General features: G+C 49.5%; 1 protein-coding gene across 11 annotated transcripts in view; it reads left to right on the top strand.

Annotated features, from left to right (window-relative positions):
* Positions 1–12,903, top strand: part of sanbr (SANT and BTB domain regulator of CSR) — a 730,291-nt gene that overhangs the window by 614,553 nt on the left and 102,835 nt on the right. For 9 of the 11 annotated variants that reach the window (XM_087991419.1, XM_087991418.1, XM_087991417.1 and 6 more), the window contains 2 exons: positions 8,187–8,273; positions 8,374–8,484. The exons of 1 other annotated variant lie outside the window; for it this stretch is intronic. In XM_087991419.1, the coding sequence (XP_087847545.1) occupies positions 8,187–8,273; positions 8,374–8,484 (198 nt within the window). The remainder of the gene's footprint in view (positions 1–8,186; positions 8,274–8,373; positions 8,485–12,903) is intronic. One more of the 11 variants, XM_087991415.1, reaches the window with a different exon arrangement.

Below are 12,903 nucleotides of genomic sequence, written 5' to 3' on the forward strand. Positions count from 1 at the left end.
TCTCTCTCTCGCTCCTGTTTTCTCTCACTCTCTCGCTCCTGTTCTCTCTCTCTCGCTCGCGTTCTCTCTCTCTCGCTCGTGTTCTCTCTCTCTCTCGCTCGCGTTCTCTCTCTCTCGCTCGTGTTCTCTCTCTCGGTCTCTCTTGCTCGTGTTCTCCCTCTCTCTCGCTCTCGCTCGTGTTTTCTTGCTCTCGCTCGTGTTCTCTCTCTCTCTCTCTCTCTCGCTCGTGTTCTCTCTCTCTCTCTCTCTCTCGCTCGTGTTCTCTCTCTCTCTCTCGTGTTTTCTCTCTCTCTCTCTCGCTTGTGTTCTCTCTCTCTCTCTCTCGCTCTCTCTCGCTCGTGTTCTCTCTCTCTCTCGCTCGTGTTCTCTCGCTCATGTTCTCTCTCTCTCTCGGTCTCTCTTGCTCGTGTTCTCTCTCTCTCTCGCTCTCGCTCGTGTTCTCTTGCTCTCGCTCGTGTTCTCTCTCTCTCTCTCGCTCGTGTTCTCTCTCTCTCTCTCGCTCGTGTTCTCTCTCTCTCTCGCTCCTGTTCTCTCTCTTTCTCTCGCTCCTGTTGTCTCTCTCTCGGTCTCTCTTGCTCATGTTCTCGCTCTCTCTCTCTCTCGCTCGTGTTCTCTCTCTCTCTCGCTCGTGTTCTCTATCTCTCTCTCGCTCGTGTTCTCTCTCTCTCTCTCGCTCCTGTTCTCTCTCTCTCGCTCGCGTTCTCTCTCTCGGTCTCTCTTGCTCGTGTTCTCTCTCTCTCTTGCTCTCGGTCGTGTTCTCTTGCTCTCGCTCGGGTTTTCTCTCTCTCTCTCTCTCTCGTATTCTCTCTCTCTCGGTCTCTCTTGCTCGTGTTCTCTCGCTCGTGTTCTCGCTCTCTCTCTCTCTCTCTCGCTCGTGTTCTCTCTCTCTCTCTCTCACTCGTGTTCTCTCTCTCTTGTGTTCTCTCTCTCTCTCTCTCTCTCTCTCGCTCGTGTTCTCTCTCTCTCGCTCTCGCTCGTGTTCTCTTGCTCACGCTCGTGTTCTCTCTCTCTCTCTCTCTCTCGCTCGTGTTCTCTCTCTCTCTCTCTCGTTCGTTCTCTTTCTCTCGCTCGTATTCCCTCTCTCTCTCTCTCTCTCTCTCGCTCGTTCACTTTCTCTCGCTCGTGTTCTATCTCTCTCATATTCTCTCTCTCTCGTGTTCTCTCTCATTCTCCCTCTCTTGTTCTCTCTCTCTCACTCGCTCGTGTTCTCTCTCTCTCTCGCTCGTGTTCTCTCTCTCTCTTGCTCGTGTTCTCTCTCTCGCTCGTGTTCTCTCTCTCTCTCGCTCGTGTTCTCTCGCTCGTGTTCTCTCGCTCGTGTTCTCTCGCTCGTGTTCTCTCGCTCGTGTTCTCTCGCTCGTGATCTCTCTCTCGTGTTTTCTCTCTCCTCTCTCTCTCGGTCTCTCTTGCCTCTGTTCTCTCTCTCTCTCGCTCTCGCTCGTGTTCTCTTGCTCTCGCTCGTGTTCTCTCTCTCTCTCTCTCTCGCTCCTGTTCTCTCTCTCTCTCGCTCCTGTTCTCTCTCTCTCTCGCTCCTGTTCTCTCTCTCTCTCGCTCCTGTTCTCTCTCTCTCGCTCGCGTTCTCTCTCTCGCTCGTGTTCTCTCTCTCTCTCGCTCGTGTTCTCTCTCTTGGTCTCTCTTGCTCGTGTTCTCTCTCTCGCTTGCTCTTGCTCGTGTTCTCTTGCTCTCGCTCGTGATCTCTCTCTCTCTCTCGTGTTCTCTCTCTCGGTCTCTCTTGCTCGTGTTCTCTCTCTCGCTCTCGCTCGTGTTCTCTTGCTCTCACTCGTGTTCTCTCTCTCTCTCTCGCTCGTGTTCTCTCTCTCTCTCTCTCGCTCGTGTTCTCTCTCTCTCTCTCTCTCGCTCGTGTTCTCTCTCTCTCTCGTTTGTGTTCTCTCTCTCTCTCTCTCTCTCTCTCTCTCTCTCGCGCTCGTGTTCTCTCTCTCTCCCGCTCGTGTTCTCCCTCTCTCTCGCTCGCGTTCTCCCTCTCTCTCGCTCGCGTTCTCTCTCTCGCTCGCGTTCTCTCTCTCGCTCGTGTTCTCTCTCTCTCGGTCTCTCTCGCTCGTGTTCTCTCTCTCTCTCGCTCGTGTTCTCTCTCTCTCTCTCGCTCGTGTTCTCTCGCTCTCTCTCTCTCGCTCGTGTTCTCTCTCTCTCTCGCTCGTGTTCTCTCTCTCTCCCGCTCGTGTTCTCTCTCTCTCTCGCTCGTGTTCTCTCTCGGTCTCTCTCTCTCACTCGTATTCCTTCTCTCTCTCTCTCTCTCTCTCTCACTCGTGTTCTCTCTCTCTCGCTCGTGTTCTCTCTCTCTCGCTCGTGTTCTCTCTCTCTCTCTCTCGCTCGCGTTCTCTCTCTCTCGCTCGTGTTCTCTCTCTCGTTCGTGTTCTCTCTCTCGTTCGTGTTCTCTCTCTCTCGCTCGTGTTCTCTCTCTCGTTCGTGTTCTCTCTCTCTCGCTCGTGTTCTCTCTCGGTCTCTCTTGCTCGTGTTCTCTCTCTCTCTCTCTCGTTCGTGTTCTCTCTCTCTCTCTCTCTCGCTCGTGTTCTCTCTCTCTCTCTCTAGTGTTCTCGCTCTCTCTCTCGCTAGTGTTCGCTCGCTCTCTCTCGCTCGTGTTCGCTCCCTCTCTCTCACTCGTGTCCTCTCTCTCTCTCTTTCTCTCTCTCGCTCGTGTTCTCTCTCTCTCTCGTTCGTGTTCTCTCTCTCGCTCGTGTTCCCTCTCTCGTGTTCCCTCTCTCTCTCTCTCTCTCTCTCTCTCGCTCGTGTTTTCTCTCTCTCATATTCTCTCTCTCTCGTGTTCTTTCTCTCTCTCTCTCTCTCTCGAGTTCATTCTCTCTTTCTCGAGTTCATTCTCTCTTTCCCGTGTTTTCTCACTTTCTCGTGTTCTCTCTCTCGTGTTCTCTCTCTCTTTCGTTCTCTCGCATTCTCTCTTTTGTGTTCTCTCTCTCTCTCATGTTCGTTCTCTTCTTTCGTTTTCTCTCTCATTCACTCTCTCGCGTTCTTTCTTTTTTTCTCTCTCTCCTGTTCTCTCTCCTGTTCTCTCTCTCCTGTTCTCTCTCGTGTTCTCTCTCTCACTCTCTCTCTTGTTCTCTCTCTCTCTCTCTTGTGTTCTCTCTCTCACTCTCTCTCTTGTTCTCTCTCGTTGTTCTCTCTCTCGTATTCTCTCTCTCATGTTCTTTCTCTCTATCGTGTTCTTTCTTTCTCTCTCTCTCGTTCTCTCTCTCTCTCTCTCTCCCCACCTTCCTCTCTCTCCCCACTTCTTTCTCGCTCTTTTGCATTCTCTCTCTCTTTCTTTTTCTCTCGTTTTCTCTTTTTTTCTGTCTCTCTTTCGTTCTCTCGCGCTCTCTCTCTCTTTCATGTTCTCTCTTTCGTATTCGCACTCTCTCTCTCGTGTTCGTTCTCTCTCTCGTATTCGTTCTCTCTCTCAAGTTCGTTCTCCCTCTCTCTTGAGTTCGTTCTCTCATTCTCGTGTTCTCTCACATTCTCTCACATTCTCTCTCTCTCGTGTTCGTTCTCTCTCTCAAGTTCGTTCTCTCTCTCTCTTGAGTTCGTTCTCTCTTTCTCGCGTTCTCTCACATTCTCTTTCTTTCGAGTTCTCTCTCTTTCATTCTCTCGCACTCTCTCATGTTCATTCTCTTTCTCTCATGTTCATTCTCTCTCTCTCGTGTTCTCTCTCATTCGTTCTCTCTCTCCCTTGTGTTCTTTCTCTCTCTCCTGTTCTCTCTCCTGTTCTCTCTCCTGTTCTCTCTCCTGTTCTCTTGTGTTCTCTTTCCCTCTCTCTCGCATTCTCTCTCTCGTGTTCTCTCTCTCGTGTTCTTTCTCTCTCTCTCTCGTGTTTTATCTTTCTTTCTTTCTTTCTTTCTTTCTTTCTTTCTTTCTTTCTTTCTTTCTTTCTTTCTTTCTCTCTCTCCCCACTTCTTTCCCGCTCTTTCGCTTTCTCTTTCTCTCTCTCTCTTTCATTTTCTCTCGTTCTCTCATTTGTTCTCTCTCTGTCTTTCGTTCTCTCGCTCTCTCTCTCTCTCTTTCATGTTCTCTCTTTCGTATTCTCACTCTCTCTCTCTCGAGTTCGTTCTCTCTTTCTCGTGTTCTCTCACATTCTCTTTCTTTCGAGTTCTCTCTCTTATGAGTTCTCAGTCTTTCATTCTCTCGCGCTCTCTCGTGTTCGTTCTCTTTCTCTCGTGTTCGTTCTCTCTCTCTCTCTCGTGTTCTCTCTCTCGTGTTCTTTCTCACTCGTTCTCTCCCTCTCTTGTGTTCTCTCTCTCTCTCGTGTTTGTTCTCTCTCTCTCTCGAGTTCATTCTCTCTTTCTCGTGTTTTCTCACTTTCTCTCTCTTACATGTTCCCTCTCGTGTTCTCGCTCTCTTTTCGTTCTCTCACACTCTCTCTCTTTTGTGTTCTCTCTCTCTCGTGTTCGTTCTCTTCTTTCGTGTTCTCTCTCGTTCGCTCTCTCGTGTTCTCTCTCTCTCTCTCATGTTCTTTCTTTTTCTCTCTCCTGTTCTCTCTCTCGTGTTCTCTCTCTCGTGTTCTCTCTCTCTCTCTCGTGTTCTTTCTCTCTCTCTCTCGTGTTCTTTCTCTCCCCTTCCTTACTCTCTCTCTCTCTCTCTCCCCACCTTTCTTTCTTTCTCTCTCTCTCTCTCTCTCTCTCTCTCTCTCTCTCTCTCTCTCTCTCTCTCCCCCACCTTCCTCTCTCTCCCCACTTCTTTCTCGCTCTTTCGCTTTCTCTCTCTCTTTCATTTTCTCTCGTTCTCTCTTTTGTTCTCTCTCTCTTTCATCTCTCGCGCTCTCTCTCTTTCATGTTCTCTCTTTCGTGTTCGCTCTCTCTCTCTCTCTCTCTCTATCTCTCGTGTTTGTTCTCTCTCTCTCTCTCTCTTGAGTTCGTTCACTCTTTCTCATGTTCTCTCACATTCTCTCTCTTTCGAGTTCTCTTTCTTACATTCTCTCGCGCTCTCTTGTGTTCGTTCTCTTTCTCTTGTGTTCGATCTCTCTCTCTCTCCCGTGTTCTCTCTCTCTCGTGTTCTCTCTCACTCGTTCTCTCCCTCTCTTGTGTTCTCTCTCTCTCGTGTTTGTTCTCTCTCTCAATCGAGTTCATTCGCTCTTTCTCGTGTTTTCTCACTTTCTCTCTCTTTCGTGTTCCCTCGTGTTCTCTCGCTCTTTTTCGTTCTCTCGCACTCTCTCTTTTGTGTTCTCTCTCTCTCGTGTTCGTTCTCTTCTTTCGTGTTCTCTCTCGTGTTCGCTCTCTCGTGTTCTCTCTCTCATGTTCTTTCTTTTTCTCTCTCTCATGTTCTTTCTCTCTCTCTCTCGTGTTCTTTCTCTCCCCTTCCTCACTCTCCCTCTCTCTCGCGCTCTCTCTCTCTCTTTCATGTTCTCTCTTTCGTATTCTCACTCTCTCTCTCTCGTGTTCGTTCTCTCTCTCAAGTTTGTTCTCTCTCGAGTTCTTTCTCTCTTTCTCATGTTCTCTCACATTCTCTCTCTCTCTCTTTCGTGTTCTCTCTCTTTCATTCTTCGCGCTCTCTCGTGTTCGTTTTCTCTCTCTCTCTCTCGTGTTCTCTCTCTCTCTCGTGTTCTCTCTCACTCGTTCTCTCTCTCTCGTGCTATTTCTCTCTCTCATGGTCTCTCTCCGGTTCTCTCTCCGGTTCTCTCTCCGGTTCTCTCTTGTGTTCATTCTCTCTCTCTCTCTCTCTCTCTCGTGTTCTCTCTCTCTCGTTCTCTTTTTCTCTTGTTCTCTCTCTCTCGTGTTCTTTCTCTCTCTCCTGTTCTTTCTTTCTTTCTCTTTCTCTCTCTCTCTCTCTCTCTCCCCACCTTCCTCTCTCTCTCTCTCTCTCTCTCCCCACCTTCCTCTCTCTCTCTCTCTCTCTATCCCCACCTTCCTCTCTCTCCCCACTTCTTTCTCGCTCTTTCGCTTTCTTTCTCTCTTTCATTTTCTCTCGTTCTCTCTTTTGTTCTCTCTTTTATTCTCTCGTGCTCTCTCTCTCTCTTTCATGTTCTCTCTTTCATATTCTCACTCTCTCTCTCTCTTGTGTTCGTTCTCTCTCTTGTGTTCGTTCTCTCTCTCTTGAGTTCGTTCTCTCTTTCTCGTGTTCTCTCGTTCTCTCACATTCTCTCTCTCTTTCGTGTTCTCTCTCTTTCATTCTCTCACGCTCTCTTGTGTTCGTTCTCTTTCTCTCGTGTTCGTTCTCTCTCACTCGTTCTCTCTCTCTCGTGTTCGTTCTCTCTCTCGAGTTCATTCTCTCTTTCTCGTGTTTTCTTACTTTCTCTTTCGTGTTCTCTCTCGTGTTCTCTCTCTCTTTTTCATTCTCTCACACTCTCTTTTGTGTTCTCTCTCTGTCGTGTTTGTTCTCTCCTTTCGTGTTCTCTCTCTCTCTCTGTGTTCTCTCTCTCTCGTGTTCTTTCTTTTTCTCTCTCTCCTGTTCTCTCTCCTGTTCTCTCTCCTGTTCTCTCTCCTGTTCTCTCTCCTGTTCTCTCTCCTGTTCTCTCTCCTGTTCTCTTGTGTTCTCTCTCTCTCTCGTGTTCTCTCTCTAGTGTTCTTTCTCTCTCTCTCATGTTCTCTCTCTCTCGTGTTCTTTCTTTTTCTCTCTCTCCTGTTCTCTCTCCTATTCTCTTTCCTGTTCTCTCGTGTTCTCTCTCTCGTGTTCTCTCTCTGGTGTTCTTTCTCTCTCTCTCGTGTTCTTTCTCTCTCTCTCTCTCTCTCTCTCTCGTGTTCTTTCTTTCTCTCTCTCGAGTTCATTCTCGCTTTCTCGTGTTCTCTCACTTTTTCTCTCTTTCGTTTTCTCAAGCTCTCTTTTGAGTTCTCTCTCTCGTGTTCGTTCTCTTCTTTCGTGTTCTCTCTCTCTCATGTTCTCTCTCTCTCTCACTCGTTCTTTCTCTCTCTCGTGTTCTGTCTCTCACTCGTTCTCTCTCTCGTGTTCTTTCTTTTTCTCTCTCTCTCGTGTTCTCTCTCTCTCGTGTTCTCTCTCTCTCGTGTTCTCTCTCTCTCTGTCTTTCATTCTCTCTCTTTCGTTCTCTCACGCTCTCTCTCTAGTTTTCGTTCTCTCTCTCTCTCCCTCTCTCCCATGTTCTCTCTCCCGTGTTCTCTCTCCCGTGTTCTCTCTCCCGTGTTCTCTCTCCTGTGTTCTTTCTTTCTCTCTCTCTCCCCCCTTCCTGTCTCTCTCTCCTCCCTTTCTCTCTTTCTCTCTCTCTCTCTGTCTCTCTCTTTCTCTTCCCCTTCCTCTCTCTCCCTCTCCCTCTCCCCCTTTCCTCTCTCTCTCTCCCACTCCCCACCTTTCCCTCTCTCTCTCTCTCTCCCCACCTTTCTTTCTCCCTCTCTCTCCCCCCTTCTTTCTCGCTCTTTCGCATTCTCTCTCTTTCACTTTCTCTCGTTCTCTCTTTTGTTCTCTCTCTCGTGTTCTCTCTCTGTTCTCTCTCACGCTCTCTCTCTCTCTCGTGTTCTCTCTCCATCATCCTCGTGTTCTCTCTCTCTCTCTCTCTCCCTCGCGTGTTCTCTCTCTCTCTCTCTCTCTCTCGCTCATGTTCTCTCTCTCTCTTGCTCGTGTTCTCTCTCTCGTGTTCTCTCTCTCGTCCTCGTGTTTTCTCTCTCTCTCTCTCTCTCTCTCGTGTTCTCTCTCTCGTGTTCTTTCTCTCTCTCTCTCGTGTTCTCTCTCTCTCTCGTGTTCTCTTTCGCTCGCTCGTGTTCTCTCTCTCTCGTCCTCATGTGTTTTCTCTCTCTCTCTCTCTGTCTCTCTCGTGTTCTCTCTCTCTCGCTCGTGTGTTCTCGCTCTCTCGTGTTCTCTCGCTCTCACTCTCTCTCTCTCTCGCTCGTGTTCTTTCTCTCTCTGTCTCTCGCTCGTGCTGTCTCGCTCGTGTGTTCTCTCTCTCTCGTGTTCTGTCTCGCTCGTCTGTTCTCTCGTGTGTTCTCTCTCTCTCATATGTTCTCTTTCGTGTTCTCTCGTTCTCTCTTTCCCTCTTTTTTTGTTCTCTCTCTCTCTCTCGTGTTCTCTATCTCTCTCTCTGTCTCTCTGTTTCGTTCGCTCTCTCTCTCGTTCTCTTTCTCGTTCTCCCTCTCTTTTGTTCACATTCGTTCCCTCTCTTCCTCTCTCCCTCTCTCCCTCTCAAAATAGCACAAAAATATAAGTTGAGGTGACTTCAAGAGAAACTAACAATGCTTTTTTTTAAAATTGAATGTCTCCCTAATTATTTGCACTACGCTATTTAACAATAATCATTTGTAAAACAGTAAAATATTTTGCAAGAAGATTGAGAGGTTGTTTGATCCAGACTACAAGGATCGAGACTCTCCAGCGGGTGCTGAAACGCTATATAGGTAACTATTCTATGGAAATTTCAGTTGATTTTTAAAAATGTAATTACCTATTAATCTTGTCTCCTGAGAACTTCACACTGTGTTTCATATTTTATTTCAGATGTAGCATGTGTAAGAAACTTCTTACCAAGGAAACTGAGAAAATGATTCCCTGTACTCCTGTAAAAATAAATATTGATCTTCGAGGAAATATAATATACTTGCACATTAGGTATCTTTTGAATTACTTGATTAATTTTTGAACATGAAGTTTGGATGAAGAATTTAATGTTGAGACTTCTGATCTTGCTTCTGCAGTCTCTAGCACAAAACATTGAATGGTTATTGGTTTGATACGACTACGAGTACAAAATTTGTGTGTATGATACATGGCATAACTGCTCAAAGCTTGGTAAATAGATAGCAAGGCTGCAGGTGCCTGTGGCTGAAAAATGTGTTGCTGGAAAAGCACAGCAGGTCAGGCATCATCCAAGGAGCAGGAGAATCGACGTTTCAAGCATAAATCCTTCTTCAGGAATGAGGAGGGTGTGCCAAGCAGGCCAAGATAAAAGGTAGGGAGGAGGGACTTGGGGGAGGGGCGTTGGGAATGCGATAGGGGGAAGGAGGTTAAGGTGAGGGTGATAGGCTGGAGAGGGGGTGGGGGCGGAGAGGTCGGGAAGAAGATTGCAGGTCAAGAAGGCAGTGCTGAGTCCGAGGGTTGGGACTGAGATAAGGTGGGGGGAGGGGAAATGAAGAAGCTGGAGAAATCTGCATTCATCCCTTGTGGTTGGAGGATTCCTAGGCAGAAGATGAGGCGCTCTTCCTCAGGTGTCGTGTTGCCATGGTCTGGCGATGGAGGAGGCCAAGGAACTGCATGTCCTTGGCGGAGTGGGAGGGGGAGTTAAAGTGTTCAGCCACGGGGCGGTTGGGTTGGTTGGTGCGGGTGTCCCAGAGGTGTTCTCTGAAACGTTCCGCAAGTAGGCGGCCAGTCTCCCCAATGTAGAGGAGGCCACATCGGGTGCAGTGGATGCAGTAAATGATGTGTGTGGAGGTGCAGGTGAATTTATGACAGATATGGAAGGATCCACTGGGGCCTTGGAGGGAAGTGAGGGGGGAGGTGTGGGCGCAAGTTTTGCATTTCTTGCGGTTGCAGGGGAATGTGCCGGGAGTGGAGGTTGGGTTGTTAGGGGGTGTGTGGACCTGACGAGGGAGTCGCGGAGGGAGTGGTCTTTCCGGAATGCTGATAGTTCAGTCAGTCGAAGGAGAGTGTCAGTGGAAGGGTACTGGTTGGTTTGGCGGGAAAGGAAGAAGCGGAGGGCTTTGAGGCCTTCGTGATGGGGATGCAGGTGTATAGGGACTGGATGTCCATGGTGAAGATAAGGCGTTGGGGACCGGGGAAGCGAAAATCATGGAGGAGGTGGAGGGCGTGGGTGATGTCCCGAATGTAGGTGAGGAGTTCTTAGACGAAGGGGACAGGACCGTGTCGAGGTATGCAGAGATGAGTTCGGTGGGGCAGGAGTAGGCTGAGACAATGGGTCAGTCAGGTTTGTGGATTTTGGGTGGGAGGTAGAAACGGGCGGTGCGGGATTGTGGGACTATGAGGTTGGAGGCGGTGGATGGGAGATCCCCTGAGGTGATGAGGTTATGGATGGTCTGGGAGATGATGGTTTGGTGGTGGGAGGTGGGGTCGTGGTGGGAGGTGGGGTCACGGTCAAGGGGGCAGTAGGAGAAGGTGTCCGCGAGGTGGCATTTTGCCTCAGCAATGTAAAGCTCGGTGCGCCAAACTACCACCGCACCTCCCTTGTCTACTGGTTTGATAGTGAGGTTGGGGTTAGAGTGGAGGGAGTGGAGGACTGCAGGTTGCGAAGGTGAGAGATTGGAGTGGGTGAGAGAGGTGGACAGGTTGAGGTGGTCAATATCGCTGCGGCAGTTGGCTATGAAGAGATCGAGGGCGGGTAAGAGGCCAGCATGGGGTGTCCAGGTGCATGGAGGCGGGAAAAGGGGTTGTCAGAGGGTAGGCGAGAATCCTGGTTGAAGAAGTCGGCGCGGAGGCGAAGGCGACGGAAGAATTGTTCGATGTCTCGCCGCATGTTGAACTCGTTAATCCGGGAGCATAGGGGGATGAAGGTGAGGACTGATCTTTCATCCTCAGAGAGGGGGTGGTATAGAGGGATGGTGAAAATACGGCAGGGCTGGGAGCTAGGACCTGGCGAGGGGGCGGAGTTGAGCATGGGGCCGAACCAGTACCCTTCCACTGACACCCTCCTTCGACTGACTGAACTGGTCCTCACTCTGAACACCTCTTTCCAATCCTCCCACTTCCTCCAAACCAAAGGAGTAGCCATGGGCACCCACATAGGCCCCAGCTATGCCTGCCTCTTCGTCGGATATGTGGAACAGTCCATCTTCCGCAGCTATACTGGCACCACCCCCACCTTTTCCTCCGCTACATCGATGACTGTATCGGCGCTACCTCGTGCTCCCACGAGGAGGTTGAACAGTTCATCCACTTTACTAACACCTTCCACCCTGACCTCAAATTTACCTGGACCGTCTCAGACTCCTCCCTCCCCTTCCTAGACCTCTCCATTTCTATCTCGGGCGACCGACTCAACACAGACATTTACTACAAACCGACCGACTCCCACAGCTACCTAGATTACACCTTCTCCCACCCTGCCTCCTGTAAAAACGCCATCCCATATTCCCAATTCCTTCACCTCCGCCGCATCTGCTCTCAGGAGGACCAATTCCAATAACGAACAACCCAGATGTGCTCCTTCTTCGAAGACCGCAATTTCCCCTCAGAAGTGGTTGACAATGCTCTCCACCGCATCTCCTCCACTTCCCGCTCCTCTGCCCTTTAACCCCGCCCGTCCAATCGCCACCAGGACAGAACCCACTGGTCCTCACCTACCACCCCACCAACCTCCAGAAACATCGTATCATCCTTCGTCATTTCCACCACCTCCAAACAGACCCCACCACCAAGGATATACTTCCCTCCCCTCCCCTATCAGCGTTCCAGAAAGACCAATCTCTCCGCGACTCCCTCGTCAGGTCCATATCCCCCATCAACCCAACCTCCGCTCCCGGCACCTGCCCATGCAACCGCAAGAAATGCAAAACTAGCGCCCACACCTCCCCCCTCACTTCCCTCCAAGGCCCCAAGGGATTCTTCCATATCCGTCACAAATTCACCTGCACCTCCACACACATCATTTACTGCATCCACTGCACCCGATGTGGCCTCCTCTACATTGGGGAGACAGGCCGCCTACTTGCAGAACGTTTCAGAGAACACCTTTGGGACACCCGCACCAACCAACCCAACCGCCCTGTGGCTGCACACTTTAACTCCCCCTCCCACTCCACCAAGGACTTGCAGGTCCTTGGTCTCCTCCATCGCCAGACCATGGCAACACGACACCTGAGGAAGAGCGCCTCATCTTCTGCCTAGGAATCCTCCAACCACAAGGGATGAATGCAGATTTCTCCAGCTTCCTCATTTCCCCTCCTCCCATCTTATCTCAGTCCCAACCCTCGGACTTGCACCGCCTTCTTGACCTGCAATTTTCTTCCCGACCTCTCCGCCCCCACCCTCTCTCCGGCCTATCACCCTCACCTTAACCTCCTTCCACCTATCGCATTCCCAACTCCCCTCCCCCAAGTCCCTCCTCACTACCTTTTATCTTGGCCTGCTTGGCACACCCTCCTCATTCCTGAAGAAGGGCTTATGCTTGAAACGTCGATTCTCCTGCTCCTTGGATGCTGCCTGACCTGCTGCGCTTTTCCAGCAACACATTTTTCAGCTCTGATCTCCAGCATCTGCAGTCCTCACTTTCTCCTGCAGATGCATATAGCCTCATGGGAATACTATTCTGTCTGTAATAGAGTCTGGCTCCAAAAAGGGTATTTTAAATATTAAATATTCCTCAATATAAGATGCTCAGGAAGGATAAATAAAGTAGGTGGGAGTTGTGCCAGTATTGATGAAGGAGAATATTACAGTGCGAGCGAGAGAGGAAACCGTAGAGGTGCCATTGCACTACTTCAGTACATTTTATTGTAGGAAAATTGCAGGGAGGTTCAAGAACTACAGAGTAATGATGATGATCAGATTTGTTCTGAAATAGACTAGGATCAGAATAGTGGTGCATGACGGCTCAGTGGTTAGCGTTGGGTGACTGTCTACCTGGAGTTTGCACATTTTCCCCATGACTGCATGGATTTCCTCTGGGTGCTCCAGTTTTCTCCCACAGTCGAAACATGTGTGGGTTGTCTATTGTATCCCAAGGATGCGCAGGTTAGATGGGTAAGCCATGATAAATGGGGGTTACAGGGGTAGAATAGGAAGTTTGGTCTGGGTTGGATTCTGTTCGGGTGGCTGGTGTAGACTTGATGGACATAATGGCCTCTTTCTGCACTGTAAGGATTCTACGATTCTACTGTAAATGGCAGAGAAAGGGAAGAATTTCTGAAGTATGTTCAAGAGACCTTTCTTGGTAAACATGCCTCTCTAAGCAAGGAGCCTTTGCTGGGTATAGTTTGCATACCAAGGTGGATCAAGTGGTGCAAGTACCAACCTAGAAGCATTTGGAGAATTGTGATCATTGTATCATAAGCTTAATATTATCAATTGAATCAGACT

Source organism: Chiloscyllium plagiosum, unplaced genomic scaffold, assembly GCF_037043375.1.
Source record: "Chiloscyllium plagiosum isolate Xiang-an unplaced genomic scaffold, Cpla_swu_hap1 HiC_scaffold_10, whole genome shotgun sequence".
In the NCBI taxonomy this organism is placed as follows: domain Eukaryota; kingdom Metazoa; phylum Chordata; class Chondrichthyes; order Orectolobiformes; family Hemiscylliidae; genus Chiloscyllium; species Chiloscyllium plagiosum.